Source organism: Pituophis catenifer, unplaced genomic scaffold (genome assembly GCF_029215685.1).
Source record: "Pituophis catenifer annectens isolate HBS135680 unplaced genomic scaffold, rPitCat1.0.hap2 SCAF_3, whole genome shotgun sequence".
Taxonomy (NCBI): Eukaryota; Metazoa; Chordata; class Lepidosauria; order Squamata; family Colubridae; genus Pituophis; species Pituophis catenifer.
This window is the reverse complement of record NW_027256883.1, coordinates 73,935,922-73,954,898: the sequence shown is the minus strand read 5'-3', so window position 1 is coordinate 73,954,898 and position 18,977 is coordinate 73,935,922. Positions and strand designations below refer to the sequence as shown.

The following is an 18,977-nucleotide window of genomic DNA, read 5'->3' as shown; positions in this document are numbered from 1 at the left end:
AGAAAGAAAGAAAGGTGAACCAATAGTTAATTGAATGTATTTAGTTAAACAACAGTATTTGGGTTAAATAGTTTTATTGAAATAATTTTAATTTAATTTTAACCCTTTAATATCTATATAGCTAAACTATTAGTAGTTAATATCCTAAAATATTCTCTATGCTTTTTGTTGTTATTGTTGTTGAAATTGCTTGCCCTTAATAGAAAGCAACGTGTACATCCTGCAAACTCATTTCCTTATTTAACATGGGCATCCTTCCTTTACTGAGAGATGCTTCCTCTTATATTAGGGAAGTTAGAAGCAAGCTTTTGTAAGTTCTTAATGGCACATCCCTTCCAAATGACCTTTGTCCCAAGCTAAGAGTTTCATGGAATTACATAAAATATCCAGGTATATATAAATGCGAATGAAATTTAAAAAGCCTATCATATTCATCCGATAAAAATGACACATTTTATGCTGAGATACAGTAATTAAATTTTTTTGACACAGAGATTTGTATAATTTTATGGACAAGTTTAAACATTGTTCAGATGCTTTGGAGAACCAAACCTTCCAAAAAAATGCAAAATACTGTGATAAAAACATGTTACAGTATGTATATACTATGCTATACATGTGGGCCCAATTACTTAACACTTTTTTCAAAATGAACTAAAATCACAGTTCTAAATACTGTATGGCAAAAAATAACAGTTCAATTATCCAATAAACTTAGTTTAAATGGGTCTTGCTAATGATATATAGTTTTAATTATTTTTTTTTCCTTTTACTAGTTCCTCTGAGTTTTAATACCTAACGTTAGCAATGTCCAAATGAAACCAATTTCATATCACAGTATATTTTTAATATTATATTGATGAAAAAGTAATTAAACTTTGAAAAGAGACATTCCTTTTTAAAATTGCTAAAATTATCTGTGCATTTTTGTGGGCAGATGTTTTTTGTTCATAAAGAATTGCTGTAATTCTGATTAATTAAAACAAAAACATTGTAGTCAGAATTTTTCCTTTTTTTCCCAAGCATCTTAATGCTAGAGAAATCAAGGCATTTGATGTTAACTTGCTATTTTTTTAAAAAAAGTAAAATACATCTTAAGCATACTTAGTTCTTTCAACATCTGCAGAAAAATAACACTGTTGATTTTTAACTTTTTGGTGCTTACTTTTGGGGGCTTAATCTTAGGGGGCTGCAAAAATGGGGCTCAACATATGTGGCTCATGGACTATGAATTATTGCCCCTGAAATTAAATCACACAAGACACATATTGGATCATACTACTTGAAGTATTCAGATACAGTCTGCTCTACAAATCTATAAATGACATCATCTCCAAACAGTTTTGCCATTTTTGTTGTCCCTTTATATCACAACAAATCACTTGGCACAAATTTCAAGTATTACAATTGTGTGCCTTTAGAAAATACCTCAGCAACTCTCTCTTGTTAAAGTAGCATGTCATCCCCCCCCCCCATCATGAGACTGAAAAGCAATGGAAATACCTTTCAGTCTTCATGCCAAAAAAGAAAAGAAAGAAAGAAAAGAAAGAGAAAGCCTATAAAAGAACATGGCTGTTTGAATTAGTAGCAATTCACATAAAATCTGAGGTACTCCCAAATCATTTTAAAAGCTGCACTGTCCTACTAAGTAGATGATTAATGAAGAAAACATATTCATTTGGAGATATACAGTATATTAAATTCTGTTATTGTCAGTCTGTCTAATACTGATTCTTTTGTATTATAAGGTAATATATATATAAATGCATATCTTTAAGTATGTTCTGTTGCAGTTCCTACTAAATATGAGAATGCATATTGTGGAAACAGAAATGACCTGTCTCTGCCTAAACACTTTCCCCTCTGCCAGCAATCATTTTATGCAGTAGATTCCAAAAAAGAAGGGAGATTAGATGAGGATAATAACAAAGGTTTATTCCTATGAGGTGGGATACTCTGTTTTCCATAACTCTAGTCACACAGGAAGAATGCTGATTCTTTTATAACTTGTTATTGGGCTTTAGACTTTGCAGTGTTTATTTAATGAAGCTAAACCTCTGCTTTAAATCTAGTGCAGGGTGTCTTGTAACTTTCAATCACATTTGGACACCATTGGATACAAACCATTCTGGGGCTATTCCATTTGAGGAGGGATATTCTTGATTTGAATTTGGGGAAAGAAATTACTGTAATGACAGGTGCCGAGCTTTCTATCAATTTTGTTGTGCATTTTCCCAATATTCTTTAATGATATGGAAGAAATATTTCCAGCCAATTTAGCCATAAATTTTACTGAGGTTGATCTATTGCGAATAATAAAATATTTGGACCTTACAGAAGAAAGGGAGGGAGGGAGGAAGGGAAGGAAGGAAGGAAATTATCATTTCATTGCTTAAGTGGATGCTAGGACAAATAGTATATAATAAATTAATTATACCTATTGTACATCCAGTGTCTCTATTTGTTTTCCAGCTTTATTACTTAAAATAATTCTTGAATTATTTTACACCTTCTATAGTATATGTGAAACATGTGAACCACCATATTCTGTTTCAAAAATTTAGTTGGAGGGGAGATTATTTATGCATCTTCTGTATAAATCATCCCTCCAAAATAATTCATAGCACTTCTGTGGACTCCATTGAAGTGATTAGACCTTGTATCAATAAAGCAGTTTTAAATTTATTGCTCTATACTGATTTTTTTAAAAGATCCAATCTATGACATTTTATAGATCGGTGGTTTTAGTAGTCAGCAGGTTTTTCAACATGATAATTGCTCTGTGGCATTAATGTAAGAGAACGTTGAAACATTAGTTTATTGAAATGAAAATAATCTACATTCTTTTCTTAGGGGTATTATAAATAGACTTGAAAATAGTAACAATCTTAGTCTGCTCCTTTCGAGTGTTCCTTTGAAATTCTTTAAAACAAATGATTCATCAAATAAGCAAGAGCAAAGGAAGAATATGCCAATTTGTAGAATTTGACTCCTCCTAATCAGAGCAAGGCTGCAGGATGTTGAGTTCCTGCCCTCCACCTGATTAAAGCCAAATGCACTGTGAAATGGCTAGGACTAAGAGGAAGCGCCAAACACTTCACAGTTGGGGGCAGAACAGCAAAAGAATAGAAAATACCCCTTTTACCTTTGTTATTTTTCTGGCTTTCACAGATAAGCGCTTATTTCCTGTAGTATTTGGACCTTGAAGAAACTGTGTAGTATAAGATAGAATTTTAAGTGCTGGATCTTGGCATTTAAAAAAAAAAAATTCCTGATATCGCAGCTGATTTCTGAATAGCCAAAATTTTGTTGTTCTTCATTTCCGCCTGCGTTTCATTTTATTTGGTTTCTTTTTCAGTGGTCCCTGTAAATACCAAGTTGTTGGAAGGCATCTTGCCTGTCTTTTTTCAAATCATAACTTTTATATTAAAAAGGAGATTTAAATTAATTTACCACCTGGATCATTTTGGTATTCCCATCTCACTTTAGAGTTCTTTACAGTTTCTTCTATTCAAACTTCCTTTCCAATGAAGATGTATTAATTGCTAGTCTTTTCTTTAGTCCGTGTAAATGTTACGTAATTCTATTGACCTGAAGAATTTCTTCCACCTTAGATTTTTTTTTTGTCATTTTTGATATTTTTTTCTTCAGGAAGGGATGACCTGTTAATATTTTTCTGCTTGCTTTTTCAAAATGTATTTTTAAAAATTAGTTGGGGGCTTATCTTGGTACATCTGTTTTAAACAATTGTGAAAATTCTATTTGGCATTTGTCTACAGATTGCAACATGTTTATAAGAATACAATGTACACACTATCCTGGCGATCTCATTTTGAAAAGGCAGCTGAAAAGAATAGTGTGGTGTGGTATAATACATTGTTCTTTCATTAACAGAAATCCTCTTAGTTACCTGGAAGTACTCCCAATCTTTTTAAATCTTACTTATATTATAATATTTTAACAGATTTTTGTTTATTATATGGTACTTTATTCCATTGCCAGTATTGTTTACTTACTTTAGTTACTGTTGACCACCTGAAATGTTTCTTATGGTCATAAGAAACAATTAAATTAGCAAAGAAAACTCTTGTGGATTTTGTTATATTTTTATTTAGAACGACAGTATTTTTTAAAATGATTGTAAATAGCTGGCATTTTTTACTCAGATATCATTAAATGCATCTACAATCAGAATAGTTGATAATCTTAATCTCTATTATAATAGCTGATGGTTCTTACTGCTTACTAAACTATGATGTGTATCAGTCAAATAAAGATATTAGATGAGAGACTCTGCCCTACAGAATTTTTAAAAATACAATCTCAGCATAATTAACTTTGAGTCCTGGTGATTTCATGAATGTGTCATATGCACACATGTATTTGTTGACCCCTTATCTGAATTGCTGGATATTTCATATCCTGTGATCTGAAATTTGATAATTGAAAGTTGGTAATTGAAAGATAACTGCAAACATTGAACAGTAATAGGAACAACAACGTTTTCAGGAGTTCTTTATCATTGTGGTTATCAGAACAAATGATTGAAACCCTGATAGAGTTTCTTTCTACTACATCTTATACCAAGCAAAATTGAGGTAGATCATTTTGAATTTCTTTCTCACACTTTCTTCTTTCTGAGGATTTAGTAATCTTTTATGAAGCGCCTCCCTTAACAGATTGTTCATCCCTCCCATATTTCCAGGACCAGGTCTACTTTCCTTCTTAGTGATTCATTTGTAAATTGATAAAAACATCAATTATGTAGACCACTGAGTAGCCACCCTTCCAATCTAAAGAATAGGAGTATGAGACAAAATCATATCTCCTTTAGTGGCTAAAAAAGTAGCTATCAGTTTATCAGCTAAATCTGAAAAATACTCTGTTGCCATAATTAACCTGTGTTGGTTTTCTGTGTGATGGTTAAATGCCCAATATGAAAAAAAAATCATTTCAAATAAACTGTTTTGCCTAGGGCAGGTGAGACTCAAATTCAATACAATCCGCAGCCATAGAAGCTTGATGAATGACTTTTAGCAAACCACTCACTCTGGGTCTAACCTATTTCATAGGACTGTTATGGGAAGAAATTGGAAATGTCTTGGGCTTCTGGACAGAAGGCATGATTAAAAAATAATAATCTCATTTAGACTTTTCTTAAATAATACTCTAACTCCACATTTACTCAGTTTTGCATTCTTTTAAATTGATGCTTAGCTTCTGTTCAAAGCCTTTTAGTTGATCCTAATAAGGAAAAAGGTTTTGATGGAAATGTGTGTTTTTATCAACCATACCTATTTAAAAGTATATATTTCAGTTGAATGCACTTAGAGCTGCACATAAAAATTAATTATAAATTGTTAAAATAGAAAAAAATGGTCACATTTCTTTATCCACATTTTATTCACAGTCATTGATTCCCATGATATCTATAAGGCAGAATCAATTGGCTATGCTTTTACAACTCCCCTATGGAAGTTTGTTTTAGTGGTTCTGCAAGACACCCTGCCTTTTTAAAAAAGTGTTTAAAGCATTTAGCACAGCTGGATTTCACTATGTATGAAAACTTTTAGAACATTATAATGTCACTAATTATTGACACTGCTACATTTCAAATTTTATTTGTCCTAGCTGTACTGCAGCAATGTAGAGATGGTGAGATAATGAAAACTCAAATAAGTTTTATAAATGTACATATTTTGCAAAGTATGCATTTTACAAAAACATGTATTTTTCCTAATGTTAAAATTATTATTATGATTCTAAAATATTTTAATAAAATCCCCTTTATAATGCTGACAATCAAATTAATTAATGGTGGCAATAAAATGAGGAATTTATTCCTGTAAGCCTAATTACATTAATATAATTTTCAGTGATCTTTATCTTTCAATAAAATACTTAGGATTATGTTGAATTCAGAAATATATTGCAATCAAGGTTTATAATCATTATAGAGTTTATATTCTAGAAAATATCACACTGGTTTTTTTCTGAAATGATTACTGTTAAACATTGAAATATAGATTATGGTAGTGATTTAAAAGTAAGACAAATGCCAGAAACATTTCAGGTCATTCACTGGAACTGTCAGAGGAGGTCCTTGCCAAAGTTCATGACTAGCATGTAATTCTCTCATTCATAGATAAAGCATATTTATAGCCTTAATGTGATCTGATATCCAAAAAGTACTCAAAAAAGTTTTAGGTATTTCTCAGGTGTGTATATAGAGAGAAACATTCACAGAGTGAGAGATGTTTGGATTGTTAAATAAGTTGTTTCCGTTATCCATGAATGAGGATTAAGGTTGAAGTAGAACAAGCATTCCATTTCCATCAGCCTAGGAACTGTAATGGGAGGGAAATAGGGAGCTTCATACTAAATTTCTTTCCAATATCCTATTGGCTTGTCTGTTTAGTTTATACTTTAAGCCCGTAGTTTGCAAGGTTTTATTGATAAAAAATACTTTTGTTCCTAGTGCATCCAGCCAACATTTAAGTCTAGAAGGAAAGAGGTGAAATCAGTATCATTGATTGCATCTCAGTGTAATACACATAATTTTATTATGCTTTACTTTTCTACTTCTATCCTAAGAAATTTTAATAGAAAGAGTGTTAGCTGTAGAAGAGCAGGCAAAGCTGGGGGCAGAATTAAGAGAGAACTTAGCCTAGAATCATTACATGTCCACAAACATTCAAAGTCCAGCCCCCCTTGAATTCCATTCACTTTTGTCTAGCACCAATTTAGTATTTACCATGATTTTTTTGTATAGGCTTCAGCAACAAATTAAGGTGACTACTGTATATACCTATATATCACAAGATATATATTTAGCTGAGCCTTAAATTCTACTTTGTGGATAGCATTGCTTTTCATTTTGCATTTTTTGTCTTTTTGTATCTCCTCAGATATCGTTTGATTTAGCAGAATATACAGCAGATGTTGATGGAATTGGCACTTTACGATTACTAGATGCTATCAAGACATGTGGTCTCATAAACTCTGTAAAATTCTATCAAGCTTCAACAAGTGAACTTTATGGAAAAGTGCAAGAAATACCTCAAAAGGAGACTACTCCATTTTATCCCAGATCTCCATATGGTAGGTGTATTAATCTTCTTGACAGATTCAAAAGAACACTTACAGTGGGATGCAACATCACAGATTGTGAGATTACAATCCATATTAGACATGTTACTTGTGGGTACAGTAATTTAAAGATTTAGCCTATTTATTTTGAAGGACTTTGGAAAGTTAAAGTCTTCTTCAAGTTGAATTTGATTTCTGCTGATATCATGAATGTATCTGTGTAGCCTTTGTACAGTAGTATAAAAGTGGTATACTATTGTGCCTTCCTGGGTTATTTTTTGACTGGAGGCTTCCTATCCAAGCCAGGTAACACTGTCCAGATGCTGCCAGATTAAAAGCTTTTGTATAGAATGTCAAAATCAAGTTCCTTTAAAAAAAATTCTATTTTGTGCAGTCATGTATTTCATTTTTAATCCATTACCTTCATCTTATTTTCTTGCCATTATTTGAATTGCAGAAAGACATTTATTTTATCTGCTTACTATTATTTTAATTGTAGAAAGATTTATTTATTGATAAACAACATCTAACCATTGTATGGGTACTTAATTTTTTTTTAAATTTACACGAACTGTACTTATTATATGCTTTCTGGTATTATTCATTGCTGAAAATGAGTTAATATCACTATTATTTTTCTGTTTTTAATTGTAAATTTAAATTTATTTGTTTGTTTCTTTGTTTCCTGCATTTATTTTTCTTTTATAAATAATTCAAGGGCGACAAGTGACCCAATGCTCCTTCCTCCTCCTATTTTCCCTACAACAATAATCCTATGAAATATCTGGACTGAGAGAATGTGACCAGGCCAAGGTCACCCAGCTCGCTTTCATGCCTAAGGGAGGACTAGAATTCACAGTCTTCTGGTACCGAGGCCAGCACCTTAATCATTAAACTATTTGGTATTCAAGTGATCACGTTTTTGGATCATTTGAATGGATTTTATTTTATTTTGTGGCTATCATGCACTCAGTGATGAATTAAAAGAGACCTTAAGTATTACAACATTAAAAGAAACTGGAATTTCAGACCAACTGAAGTTAAATACTTTTATCTTACATTGTTTCAAGTAAAGATTATTCCATAGTGTGGTTAAGAATACCAGTTTCTTGTTTAATGCTTAAATATCAGTTATACCTATGATAGGACATGATGAGAAAAGTCCGCTAACATTTTTTGGTGAGTGTTTTGTTCCACATCAGTTTGTGCTAAAGGTAATTGAAAACATGTCTGAGGCCAGTGTTCTAATGAATTATTTAGAAATTATATGTATTGGCTTTTTCTATTCAGTATGGGTGTGTTAGTGAATATACTAACTTTTATAAATATTTCAGTAAATAATTACAATAATTGTTTCAGGAGCAGCCAAACTCTACGCGTATTGGATTGTGGTAAATTTCAGGGAGGCCTATAATCTCTTTGCTGTGAATGGTATTCTTTTCAACCATGAGAGTCCCCGGAGAGGTAAGGAACATGTCCAGAAATTTTCATTACTGTTGAAGAGAAACACATTTCTGTTCAACTAATTGTTTTTTGATAGATTCAAAAACTCTTTATAATCAAAGCTTTTTATATGTAACCTTGAGGTTAATGTACTATATAACAGTTTGATGGCAATTAGTTCAGAATTTATGGAATGGTCTTTCATAGTTATCACAATAAAACAAAATCACCATCCGTAAAATTGTGTAACCTATAAGCACTATTAAAAGAACAGAATTTTGAGACTTCCATTTCAATTCTAAAAAATTCCTATGATAAAATTCATGTCTGTCATCATGAAACCACATCTGGCCTATCCTACAGAGATTCATTATCATAGTTGTATATTTTTAATGTCACAAAATGCTTGTGCTATTTTGCTCAGAGTTCATCAGTTCATAGAAAAAAATAACCAAGGTTTAGGTTAACATTCATATTGAATAAAGAGGGCATAAATAAAAGTTTTCCAACTTCTTAAAAATGTCTTTGAGGATAAATGAGAAAAGAGTTAAACGAGAGAAGCCAATATTTTGGGGGTGGGCATTTAAAATGGTTAAAATAAAATGAAATGAAGTTGCTTTTCCATGCCAAATTCTTCCCACTTTCATAGAGTTATATCAAAATACCATCGTTCATTGCTGTTCATTTTTACTTTGAATGACACATGGAAATCAGAAACACACTTTCAGGGTTTTTAAAATGTCCTCAGTTATCCCTGGAAAGCCAGACACAATCGTTTTTAAAGGAAGATAGGAATAATTTTACTTGTCAATGAATTATAACTTTCAAAGCAGTCTTTTTTGGTACAGAAATTAGTATGACTGTAAGATGCTAAAAAAGAAAGATCCATTAGAGCTTTCATCACTGGGTGAAATAAGAGAAAGTGTGAGTGTGTGTTTTTTGCTTTAAAATTAATTAAAATGGTATAAAATATCTGAAGTCAGTATCTTTTTGACAGTGTTTAGTGTGGTTTCTGATATTTTTAAAATTGAAAATAAGTTAGATTTCCTATGAAACAATTTTAAGGTCAGATTGCCTCTTTAAAGAGTGGTATGGTTTGGGAAAAGAAAAAAGAAATCTGTATTCAATGCTGCTTTTGATCTATAAATCTTTGACATTCTGTCTAATTCTGAGACTATTTCCAATAGATACTGTAACCAGATATTATGTTTATGTGCAAGCATACATATGCTTGCACATATACATAAAGTCATATGCACTATGGATAGCCACAAATAATTATGTTTGTAAACCTATATATGTCATTTTTTCTTGTGAATATGAACTCACTTTGAAAACCCTATGTATTTCTGCTTTTTTTAGAATATTAAAAGAATCCAAAAAAATAGCTTTTGTGCCAAGAGAGCTAATATGAAAAATCTACTTTTTAAATTCTGGAAACAATGCTGAAATAACTATATAACAGGCCAGTCTTACACTCTTAGCCCTACACTCGGAAGGAAGTAAAGAAACAAAATCTTCCAGTCCACATTGGATTGAAATAATAGATTGCAATCCATGACCTGATTGATTTGGGACAATTGCAATAGCATTTAGATTTATATATGCCCCATAGCACTTTACAGCATTCTCTGGCTGGTTTACAATGTCAGCATTATTTGCTTATTGCCCCTAACAATCAGAGTCCTCATTTTACCAACCTCTGAAGGATGGAAGGCTAAGTCAACCTTGAGCCCCATCAGGATTGAACTCCAGACTATGGGCAGAATTTGCAATTTCATTTAATCACTGCGCTATCAGGGTTCCTCAATTGTCAATAATTGACAAATACTGTGAATCTCTTCTTAATAGTACCTTCATTTCCTGGACTTACAGAATGCTTCAACCCTCTTTCATTATTTAAGTTTCTGAATATCTGTTTCAAGTTCATCTCTACATTACCAACGTTGGCCATTCTGTATGCACTGATTTATGTATGCAACAGAAGAAGAAAGGAAATCATCAGAACATTGATCAATTCAGAGATCTATAGATCTTGCATAGCTTTTCATTCTGATATATATCACTTGAAGTTACTGTACTGAAGTTACTGAATGTAACTGAAGTTACATTGTCTCAGCCAGAGACAATGATAAGCATTTAGAACATCTTAAATACTTTAAATTTCTTTCTTCGAGAACTAAAATTATTTTCCTCACTTTATAATTTTATTTTACTAATAAAATTTAAGTATAAATAATAATTCGATGCCATTTTTTTTAAATAAAATTGATTGTTTCTATTTATGTTAACTTTTTTCCCAAAGGTTAGAATCAATGGAAAATATCAGCTTTTCTCTATTTTAATATTACTTTAAACGTGATAGTTAATGTTTGGAAAATGTATATTTATATTCCATGAATGAGAAATAACACATAATTTTGCTTTACTGGAGATACATAAATTAAAATTAAAATGTTGAAATCCACTGGGAGTAAAATTTATTATCATGTAAGTGGACTTTCCTTTTTCTCTCTTCTAGTATCCAGCATCATTTCCAGTTCTGCCAGGAACATAAAACATTATCAAAACTCTGTAAAAATACTAAATGATCCCTCTGGTAATATTTAGGAGAATCCTCTATCATTGAAATTTTCCTAGAGTATATAAAAGAATCAGTTTGAACTTGTTTCTGTTTTTTAATATAATAAATAGGCATGAACATTTTTCCTATTTTTTTAATACTCCCTTGAAAAATCTTGAATGTCTTTCAGTAAATTGCATTTCACTGCCTCTTTTTACTTTTTTTTTTTTTTTACCTTTAGAGCTAGCTCTCATATATTAAACATTTTAAGAGGCTCATAAAGGAGCTTTTCAAGTGTCCTAAAGTAGAAAAGGAAGGTAGTTTCCTGGAAAGCATTTAATCTTTTCCATTATTCTATGAAGAATTGATTGTTAATTTAGAAGTGTTGTTAAAGCTTCAAACAAACGTTTTCAGTTTTTTCATGAGTGGGAAATATTTTTTTAAATATACCATAACATTTATTAGATATTTAATAAATGAAACCTATATTAAATAATATTGTTAATATTGTTTAAATTTGTTAATATTATGTCATTTAAAGCAAGAAATATGAATACTACCAATTGAGATTGTAGTTACAAACTTTATGTATCCTACTGGGTATAACTATATTATTATAAAGCTTAGTATAGAGAGCATAAAAAATAACAAAGATCAAAGACTCACTTTGAAAAATAACTTATTTCTTTTTAAGAGGTGTTTTTAGGACTCGCATACCAGGAGGCCAAATATTTTTACCAAGTGATACAATTGCACAAAACTTTTAATTAGATATTCTTGCCTCTTATCCTACTTTGAGTATGTTATCTGAATACCTAGCTCTCCTGAAAAGGCTGCAATACAGGGAGGGGTTGAAGGAAAAGAAGAAGATAAGGGGCACAGTTACACTAGTGGTATCAATGACTGTGCTCTTGGCAGTCCTGCCACATTTGGGATAGGTTGTCATGAGGAAAAATCTATTTTGTCAGTAGGAGTTGTAAATAACTTGGTGGCATATAAACAATCAGTCAATCAAATCTTAAAGCTCAAGAACTAGATCTATTCAACATCTCGTTCAGGACTACAGCAATTTTACTAATGTGGCAAATGTATTACTAATGTTTTTGTTTATTTTTTTTACATTAGTAATTTTAGGATAAAGTTCACTTATGTCCATAATTATTTAGTTACTTTGGATTCAGATATATTAGTTGTTTAATTCATCAATAGTATGAATAGTACTATTCATCAATAGTACGTTTTTAATTTTCCTTGAAGAAGTAGTGAACAAAATGAAAGTTGTTGCAATTCATCCAAGTAGATCCAAGTTTCTAAAGATCACTACAACTTATATCAGCCACGAGCACACTAAGCAATAAGCCAGTATATTCCCCATGATGTGCCTGCTTACTCTCTTGTAATACTTTCCTATCTAATCTCTCCACTCTGCAAGAGGGAGAAAAACAATATCAGGCACAGAAGGAATTGCTTGTTTAGGCAATCTCTCCACTCTGTGGGAAGGAGGGGTGGGAAGGGGTCAGACACAAGACAATGTATATCAACTGACTGTAATGATGAACATATAATTGAGACAGAAACACTAAAGGTTGTAAATGCATACCTTGGTTGCAAAGTTATTTTTTCAGCATTGTTGCAATTTTGAATGGTTACTACCCAAGGCTAAGCAAGGTGTACCTATATTCTACAGTCATTTCCTATGAACAGAGTTTACTTTTCTGACCAAGTCTACTTTATATAATTGACTTAGCAAATCTGTGTGCAAAATAACTAACTTTTCTAATCTTGTGAATCAAAGTTCTTTGCCTTTAGATGGCATCATCAAGAGGATAGAAGTTTACTTTGGGGGTGATTCTGCTTCAAATAATTGCAAGAAGGATGATTGCTGTGCCTTCTTTGACATACACAAATTTATGCACTGACAAGATTCTTCAATCATTTGACTGTTGCCTTATTTTATATTGTGTTTCTGGAAACTTAACGCTTGAAATAATTTTTTGCCTCAAATAAATTATTCTGAACACCGAAGCTTCCATCTAGAGTTGCTTTCAAAGAAAGATATTTATTGAGGAAGCAGAGCTAACGTGATTGATATGCTGGCAGTCATGTGATAAAGCACAAATACACTGAAGTGATTGAAACAAGGAGACCAGTCTGAAAAGTTTGTCATAATCTGTAATTTTAGGATTAGTTATAGGATATTTATCAGATAATTTTTAATTTCCTTGCTTTATTTTTATTTTAGGAGCCAATTTTGTAACTCGAAAGATTAGTCGTTCGGTTGCTAAGATCCATCTGGGACAATTGGAATGCTTCAGTTTGGGAAATTTAGATGCCAAGAGAGACTGGGGTCATGCCAAGGACTATGTTGAGGTATGTGATTGCTAAAATGCCTACTTTAAAACAAGGCCTTTGTGGGGCTTACTGCAATAACTTAAAAGTAAAAGTATGGCCTGAAGGCATCTGCTTCTAAATCTAGCTTTTTTCCCTGGCTGCCTAAAGAAGACATAGGATGCTACTATATGCATAACCTGAACATATAAAGAAGGTCTTCAGGTTTACATTCCTTACTAAATTCCTGTGGGAAGGAGTAAAAAATAAAAAGATCTCTTCTGCCTCAACAATATATTGTTTCTTTGTTTCCTTGAGATCAGAAGATTGAAGTGCAATGAAATTTTTCGAGATCTTGTCTATACTTCGGAATCTTCTTATAGTAATAAGAGAAACATGGCTAATGTTAACCTCAGAAAATTATTCTAATTCTGATTCCAATGTGGTTATAATATTGTTAATGTTTTATATTCCTTCATGTTAAAAACATTCAGGAAAACTGTTATTAACATGGCCTATATAAATATTGTAGAGTTCATATTTTCTTTAAAAAGATGCCTATGCTGAATAGTTTCTTTTTTGCTGATCTATTTTCATATGATTATGAAAATGTTTGAACTTCTGTATTTCTTCAGTGTAAGGTGTATAGGTGCATGATCAGAAGATGAATAACATATATGATCCACATCTATAGAGATCTAAATTGCAAAGGCTGTCATTAAGGCAATTAGGAAAGCATAGTTTGTTACCAAATAATTTGTATTTTCATATCTAGTCATGTCAACAAAAAGGATCTGGCAGTGAGAAGAAGTATTTGTTAGAGATGTACAACATATTTTAGAAATACAATTAATAATTAAAATTTACAGTTATTAAAATCCAACTTGTATAGAAACCCGATCAGATCTTTTCAATCTTCCCCTGCTTGCTCTTCTAACTATTCTTACAAACATGACATCTGTCTATATGATTCTGTGAGTATAAGTGATTAGATATTAGCCATAAAATAAGCTAACTATGATTTCTAAAAACAACAACACTCTGAGCATTTAAATATTTGAACATAATGTTTGAAATGTTCTTATTTATGTCTTGCTCAGGACAGAACTAGCATGCTTAATCTCAAATTGATAGAAAACTATGGGACAATATTTCTGTTAAATATTATGTTCTAAGCTTTGGATATTATACCTGGAACAGCATAAGCCTTGCAAGTAGGTTTTACCTATTATTCTGCATTACTGGCAAATGGATAATTTAAAATGTATATTATCAGGTCTAACAAATTGTATAATAAACCACTGCACAGAAATATATTGAGATGTAATAAGCTTCTCCAGTTCTCCCTAACAACACTCTTTGCAGCCTAAATTTTCTTATAACATAGAATTTATAGAAGTTCTTTTCAACATAATACTTCGTTTTGATAGAGTAATGCCACTGGAAATTTTAGATGACAATAAGGATGCATTTTATTTAGCAGCTAGTTTCCAAATGTGCTGGCCACCAGGTAAAGTATATTCAGCTGGTATTTCTGCAAGGATCACACCCTGGTAATGTAAGTCACATTCCAGATTTTTCAGGTGTTTGGGGATTGCCACAAAATCGTTCTGACATGATTCCTAACTGTGCTGGGTGTCATCTTGAATATCTCCCCAGAGATTAATTTTTCTGCTTCTGTTAATTTCACGAGACTCTGAATATATGCAATGTAACTAACTGCCATCTATAAGAAAAAAAATTGAAAATAGAAATAAATAACCATTTCAGAATTTAATGGATGCAAAACAAACCTCCAAAATTTGGTAATGTTTGTAATCACCGAGAATGTGAAGTTACAGAACTGTGATATATTTGAGAAGAAATTTAAGAAAACTAAGCCAGCCATGGCATTCATTATATTTATATCTTGCTGCAAGTGACTTGATTTTCAGCAGATGTTCAATTTTCCTTCATTGCTGGGTGATATATAATAAAGGAGGAAAAAGAAGCCATCTCTCCCCTCCTAAACATGGAAGGAAAGGGCTGATGGAGAGGAAAATAAATCTGATGGTCTGAGAGAAAGCAGTGTGTCTTTTTCACACTGCTTGTAAAAAACACTTCCAAAGCAGTGTATCTTTTTCACAATGCTTGGGAAAGAAATTGATTCAGAGATAAATAAGTAAGTGAAGTGGGGGGAATATGGATGGATGAAAAGCAATTGTATGATACTGTGAGTGGATGGATGAATAAGAGGACAGGGGCTTTGCTATGTGTGTAGAAAGGAAGAGGAGAAACAAGGTTGAAGATGTAATCCTCATCCCTGATCTCACTGGCAATTGTTTGGTAGTACCTAAGCACTATGCTGAGATTGAAGAAATGTTAATAGCAATAGCACTTAGACTTATATAGTGCCTTACAGTCCTCTCTGAGTGGGTTAAAGAGTCAGCATATTTTCCCTCAACAATCTGGGTCCTCATTTTACCCACCTCAGAAGGATGGAAGGCTGAGTCAACCTTGAGCCTGGTGAGATTTGAACTGCCAAGTTTCAGTCAGCCGGCCGTCAGCAGAAGTAGCCTGCAGTTCTGCATTCTAATCACTGCGCCACCACGGTTCATATTAAAACAATAATAAGTACTTAGTGATCAATTAGTCATTTCACAATAACAAGAAGAAACATTAGAGGTTTATATATCCACATTCTTCCCTCTGCCCCTGAAAATCATTTGTCTAGTGAGAATGTCCTTAATGATCCTTAATATCATCTTTTAACGTTTCTTAACAAATCAATACTGCTGATAATGCCAAATTTTTGAATGGATAGCAAGTACATGCTTAATTCTAAAGGTGTAATGAGATTGATTGCAGTTAGGCAAGGTTGACAGGAGAAAAAACATTAGGTTAATGGTCTAGATGTGACAGTGTAGGCTGAGACAGAGATAAGTCTGAAGCAGAGTTGTCCTACTCATCTGCTTTTCCGTTCCTAAAATTTATTCTTTTTATTCCATTCCTGATAATAACAATAAAATATAAAGTATTATATTAAAATACTTTACTCAACTCATTATTTTTAATTTACATATTGTATATTAGGAACTATTTCTCAAATATTAATATATGAGAAACAGCTATCAGTGTCACTTCTTTTCATTGGGTGCTGTTGCTTCTTACTCTTTCAATTTTGTTGTCAAATGAATAATGAAGTACAGTTCGCCTTAGTCTCCTATAATGTTTGGATATATTCTCTAGCCTACTTAAAATATAAATCATTATTAATTTAAATTCATAATATAATGGATTTTTATACAACAATTATGAGTGTGGGTGGGATGTGGGCCTTAAAGTTAGTGCTGACTCTTGGGACTGCCAGGATTAGTCCCTGCTAAGGTTTTGGAAGTAGTCTGATATTGCCTTCTTTCTACAGCTGAGAGAAAGTGGCCTAAGGTCACCCAATTGGCTTTGTGCCTAAGGCAGGCAACAAAGGGTCTCCCAGTGTATAACGTACTATACAAAACTAGTCCTAATATAACATATGTAACATTGAATTATATTCGGTGTTATATAGAAGGGACTCAGATCCTGCATGTCTCCTCCTTTTTAATGATATGATTCCTGCTTTTAATAGTTTAATTACCCTGTTTCCCCCAAAATAAGACATCCCCTGATAATAAGCCCAATCGAGCTTTTGAGCACATGGTAATAAGGCCAAGCACTTATTTCAGGGTTCAAAAAAATATAAGACAGGGTTTTATTTTTGGGAAAACATGGTATATTACCTCTGTACAGTAAGTATACAAGCAGTCCTTGAATTACAAGCACAATTAGGACCAGAATTTCAGTTGCTAAGTGAGTCTCGCCCAATTTTATCACTTTTTTCCCTTCAGTTGTTAAGCAAATGACTGTAGTTGTTAAGTGCATCTTCTCTATTTAGTAGCTGTGTCTCTAGTTGCAGATCAGTGGAGCTCCAGAGCTTTAAAAATGGGTTTCTACATTCTTGACACTTATATTTATCAACATGTTTTACAGATGTCTTCAGAAATTTATTTTGACTGATATACCTCTAGAATCTGTGTGTTGAGAACTTCATGCTATGAGGGGAGACAAAGTTGTGAGATTTATAAAGGGCAAGACTGGCTGCAAATGGCCCTGGTATTTTAATGAAGTATTTATACAAACGTCCCTATTTATCCCCTTCACTGAATTGATTGAAAGCAGGGAAGGAATACTTTTTCATATTGCCTCATTACATGCTGGAATAAATGAAACAAGCAGTAACCTTTGGCACTTTTTTTTTCATTCAAACTACCTTTTGTTGTGATGAGTTTTGATAATATTCCTTGACAAAGTTTTACAAAAATTCTATAGGTGGATGTGTTAGTTAACTAAAAGTAAAAAGTAGGCAGTGGTTATTTTGACACAAATAAAGTCTCTATTTGAAAGTGTTTAATTTAGGCAAGAAAGTGATTTTCATAATGATACACAAGAGCTCTTTCTAATCCAGATCATATGGAATTCATTTACAAAGCACTGCAGTTGTGTCTACAAGTAGGTGTTACTAATAGCTTCCTTTTCTTCAAGAAAATTATACTCATCTGTTTCATAGCTCCTGTAAGATGTTGCCTTTTTTGAAAGAAACCTCCCAAATAGAAATAATGGGATTTAAAACAAAATCAAGCAAACCTCTGTATCCATTTTTGTATTTGTTAGTGTGAGAAGTGTTTAGTGTCAGAAAGCTATAAAGGCAAAAAAATTAAAATGCTTTTCCTCAGCAAAACCATCTGGTTTCGTTTCCTGTGCTTCAATAACTGTGTGTGAATTATTATCAAGATTACTCCCATAGTTTTCTAAGTGGTCTTGGAACACTGGTGGTCTTAAAAAACAGTTGGAATGATTGAAGAGTTAGGTTTTCTTTCAAGTATAAAATTTCCTAGTTGTGACTCCCAATTGAGAAATTAAAAATTGCAGTCATATTTTGGAAGGTAACCAATTATTTTAAGATAAACCAAAATAAATTTTTAAAATGTGTCATGTACAATGCAGCAGTGTTGTTCAACTAATAGATGGGTTCTTCTAATGTTCAGAATCAGGTTCGGCTGATATGCCATTTGCGTCTCTTTCTGGATCGGGACTCCCTATGCACGGTCACTCATGCCCTCATCACCTCTCGCCTGGACTACTGCAATGCTCTCTACATGGGGCTCCCCTTGAGGAGCACTCGGAAGTTCCAGCTGGTCCAGAATGCGGCCGCGCGGGTAATTATGGGGGAGACATGGCACTCCCATGTGACACCTTGCCTGCGCGAGCTGCACTGGCTTCCGGTGGTCTTCCGGGTGCGCTTCAAGGTATTGGTTCTCACCTTTAAAGCACTCCATGGCTTAGGGCCCGGTTATTTACGAGACCACCTTCTGCCACCGATAACCTCCCACCGGCCAACTCGGTCCCACAGAGAGGGCCTCCTTAGGATGCCGTCGGTCAAGCAATGTCGACTGACGACCCCCAGGGGGAGAGCCTTCACTGTGGGGGCACCCGCCCTCTGGAACGAGCTACCCCCAGGAATACAACTAATCCCAGACCT

The 18,977-nt window shown here is 32.9% G+C and overlaps 1 protein-coding gene across 2 annotated transcripts in view; it reads left to right on the top strand.

The window, feature by feature from the left end:
* Positions 1–18,977, top strand: part of GMDS (GDP-mannose 4,6-dehydratase) — a 276,482-nt gene that overhangs the window by 60,994 nt on the left and 196,511 nt on the right. For both annotated transcript variants that reach the window (XM_070942551.1, XM_070942550.1), the window contains exons 5-7: positions 6,909–7,101; positions 8,449–8,553; positions 13,338–13,465. In XM_070942551.1, coding sequence (XP_070798652.1) covers positions 6,909–7,101; positions 8,449–8,553; positions 13,338–13,465 — 426 coding nt within the window. The remainder of the gene's footprint in view (positions 1–6,908; positions 7,102–8,448; positions 8,554–13,337; positions 13,466–18,977) is intronic.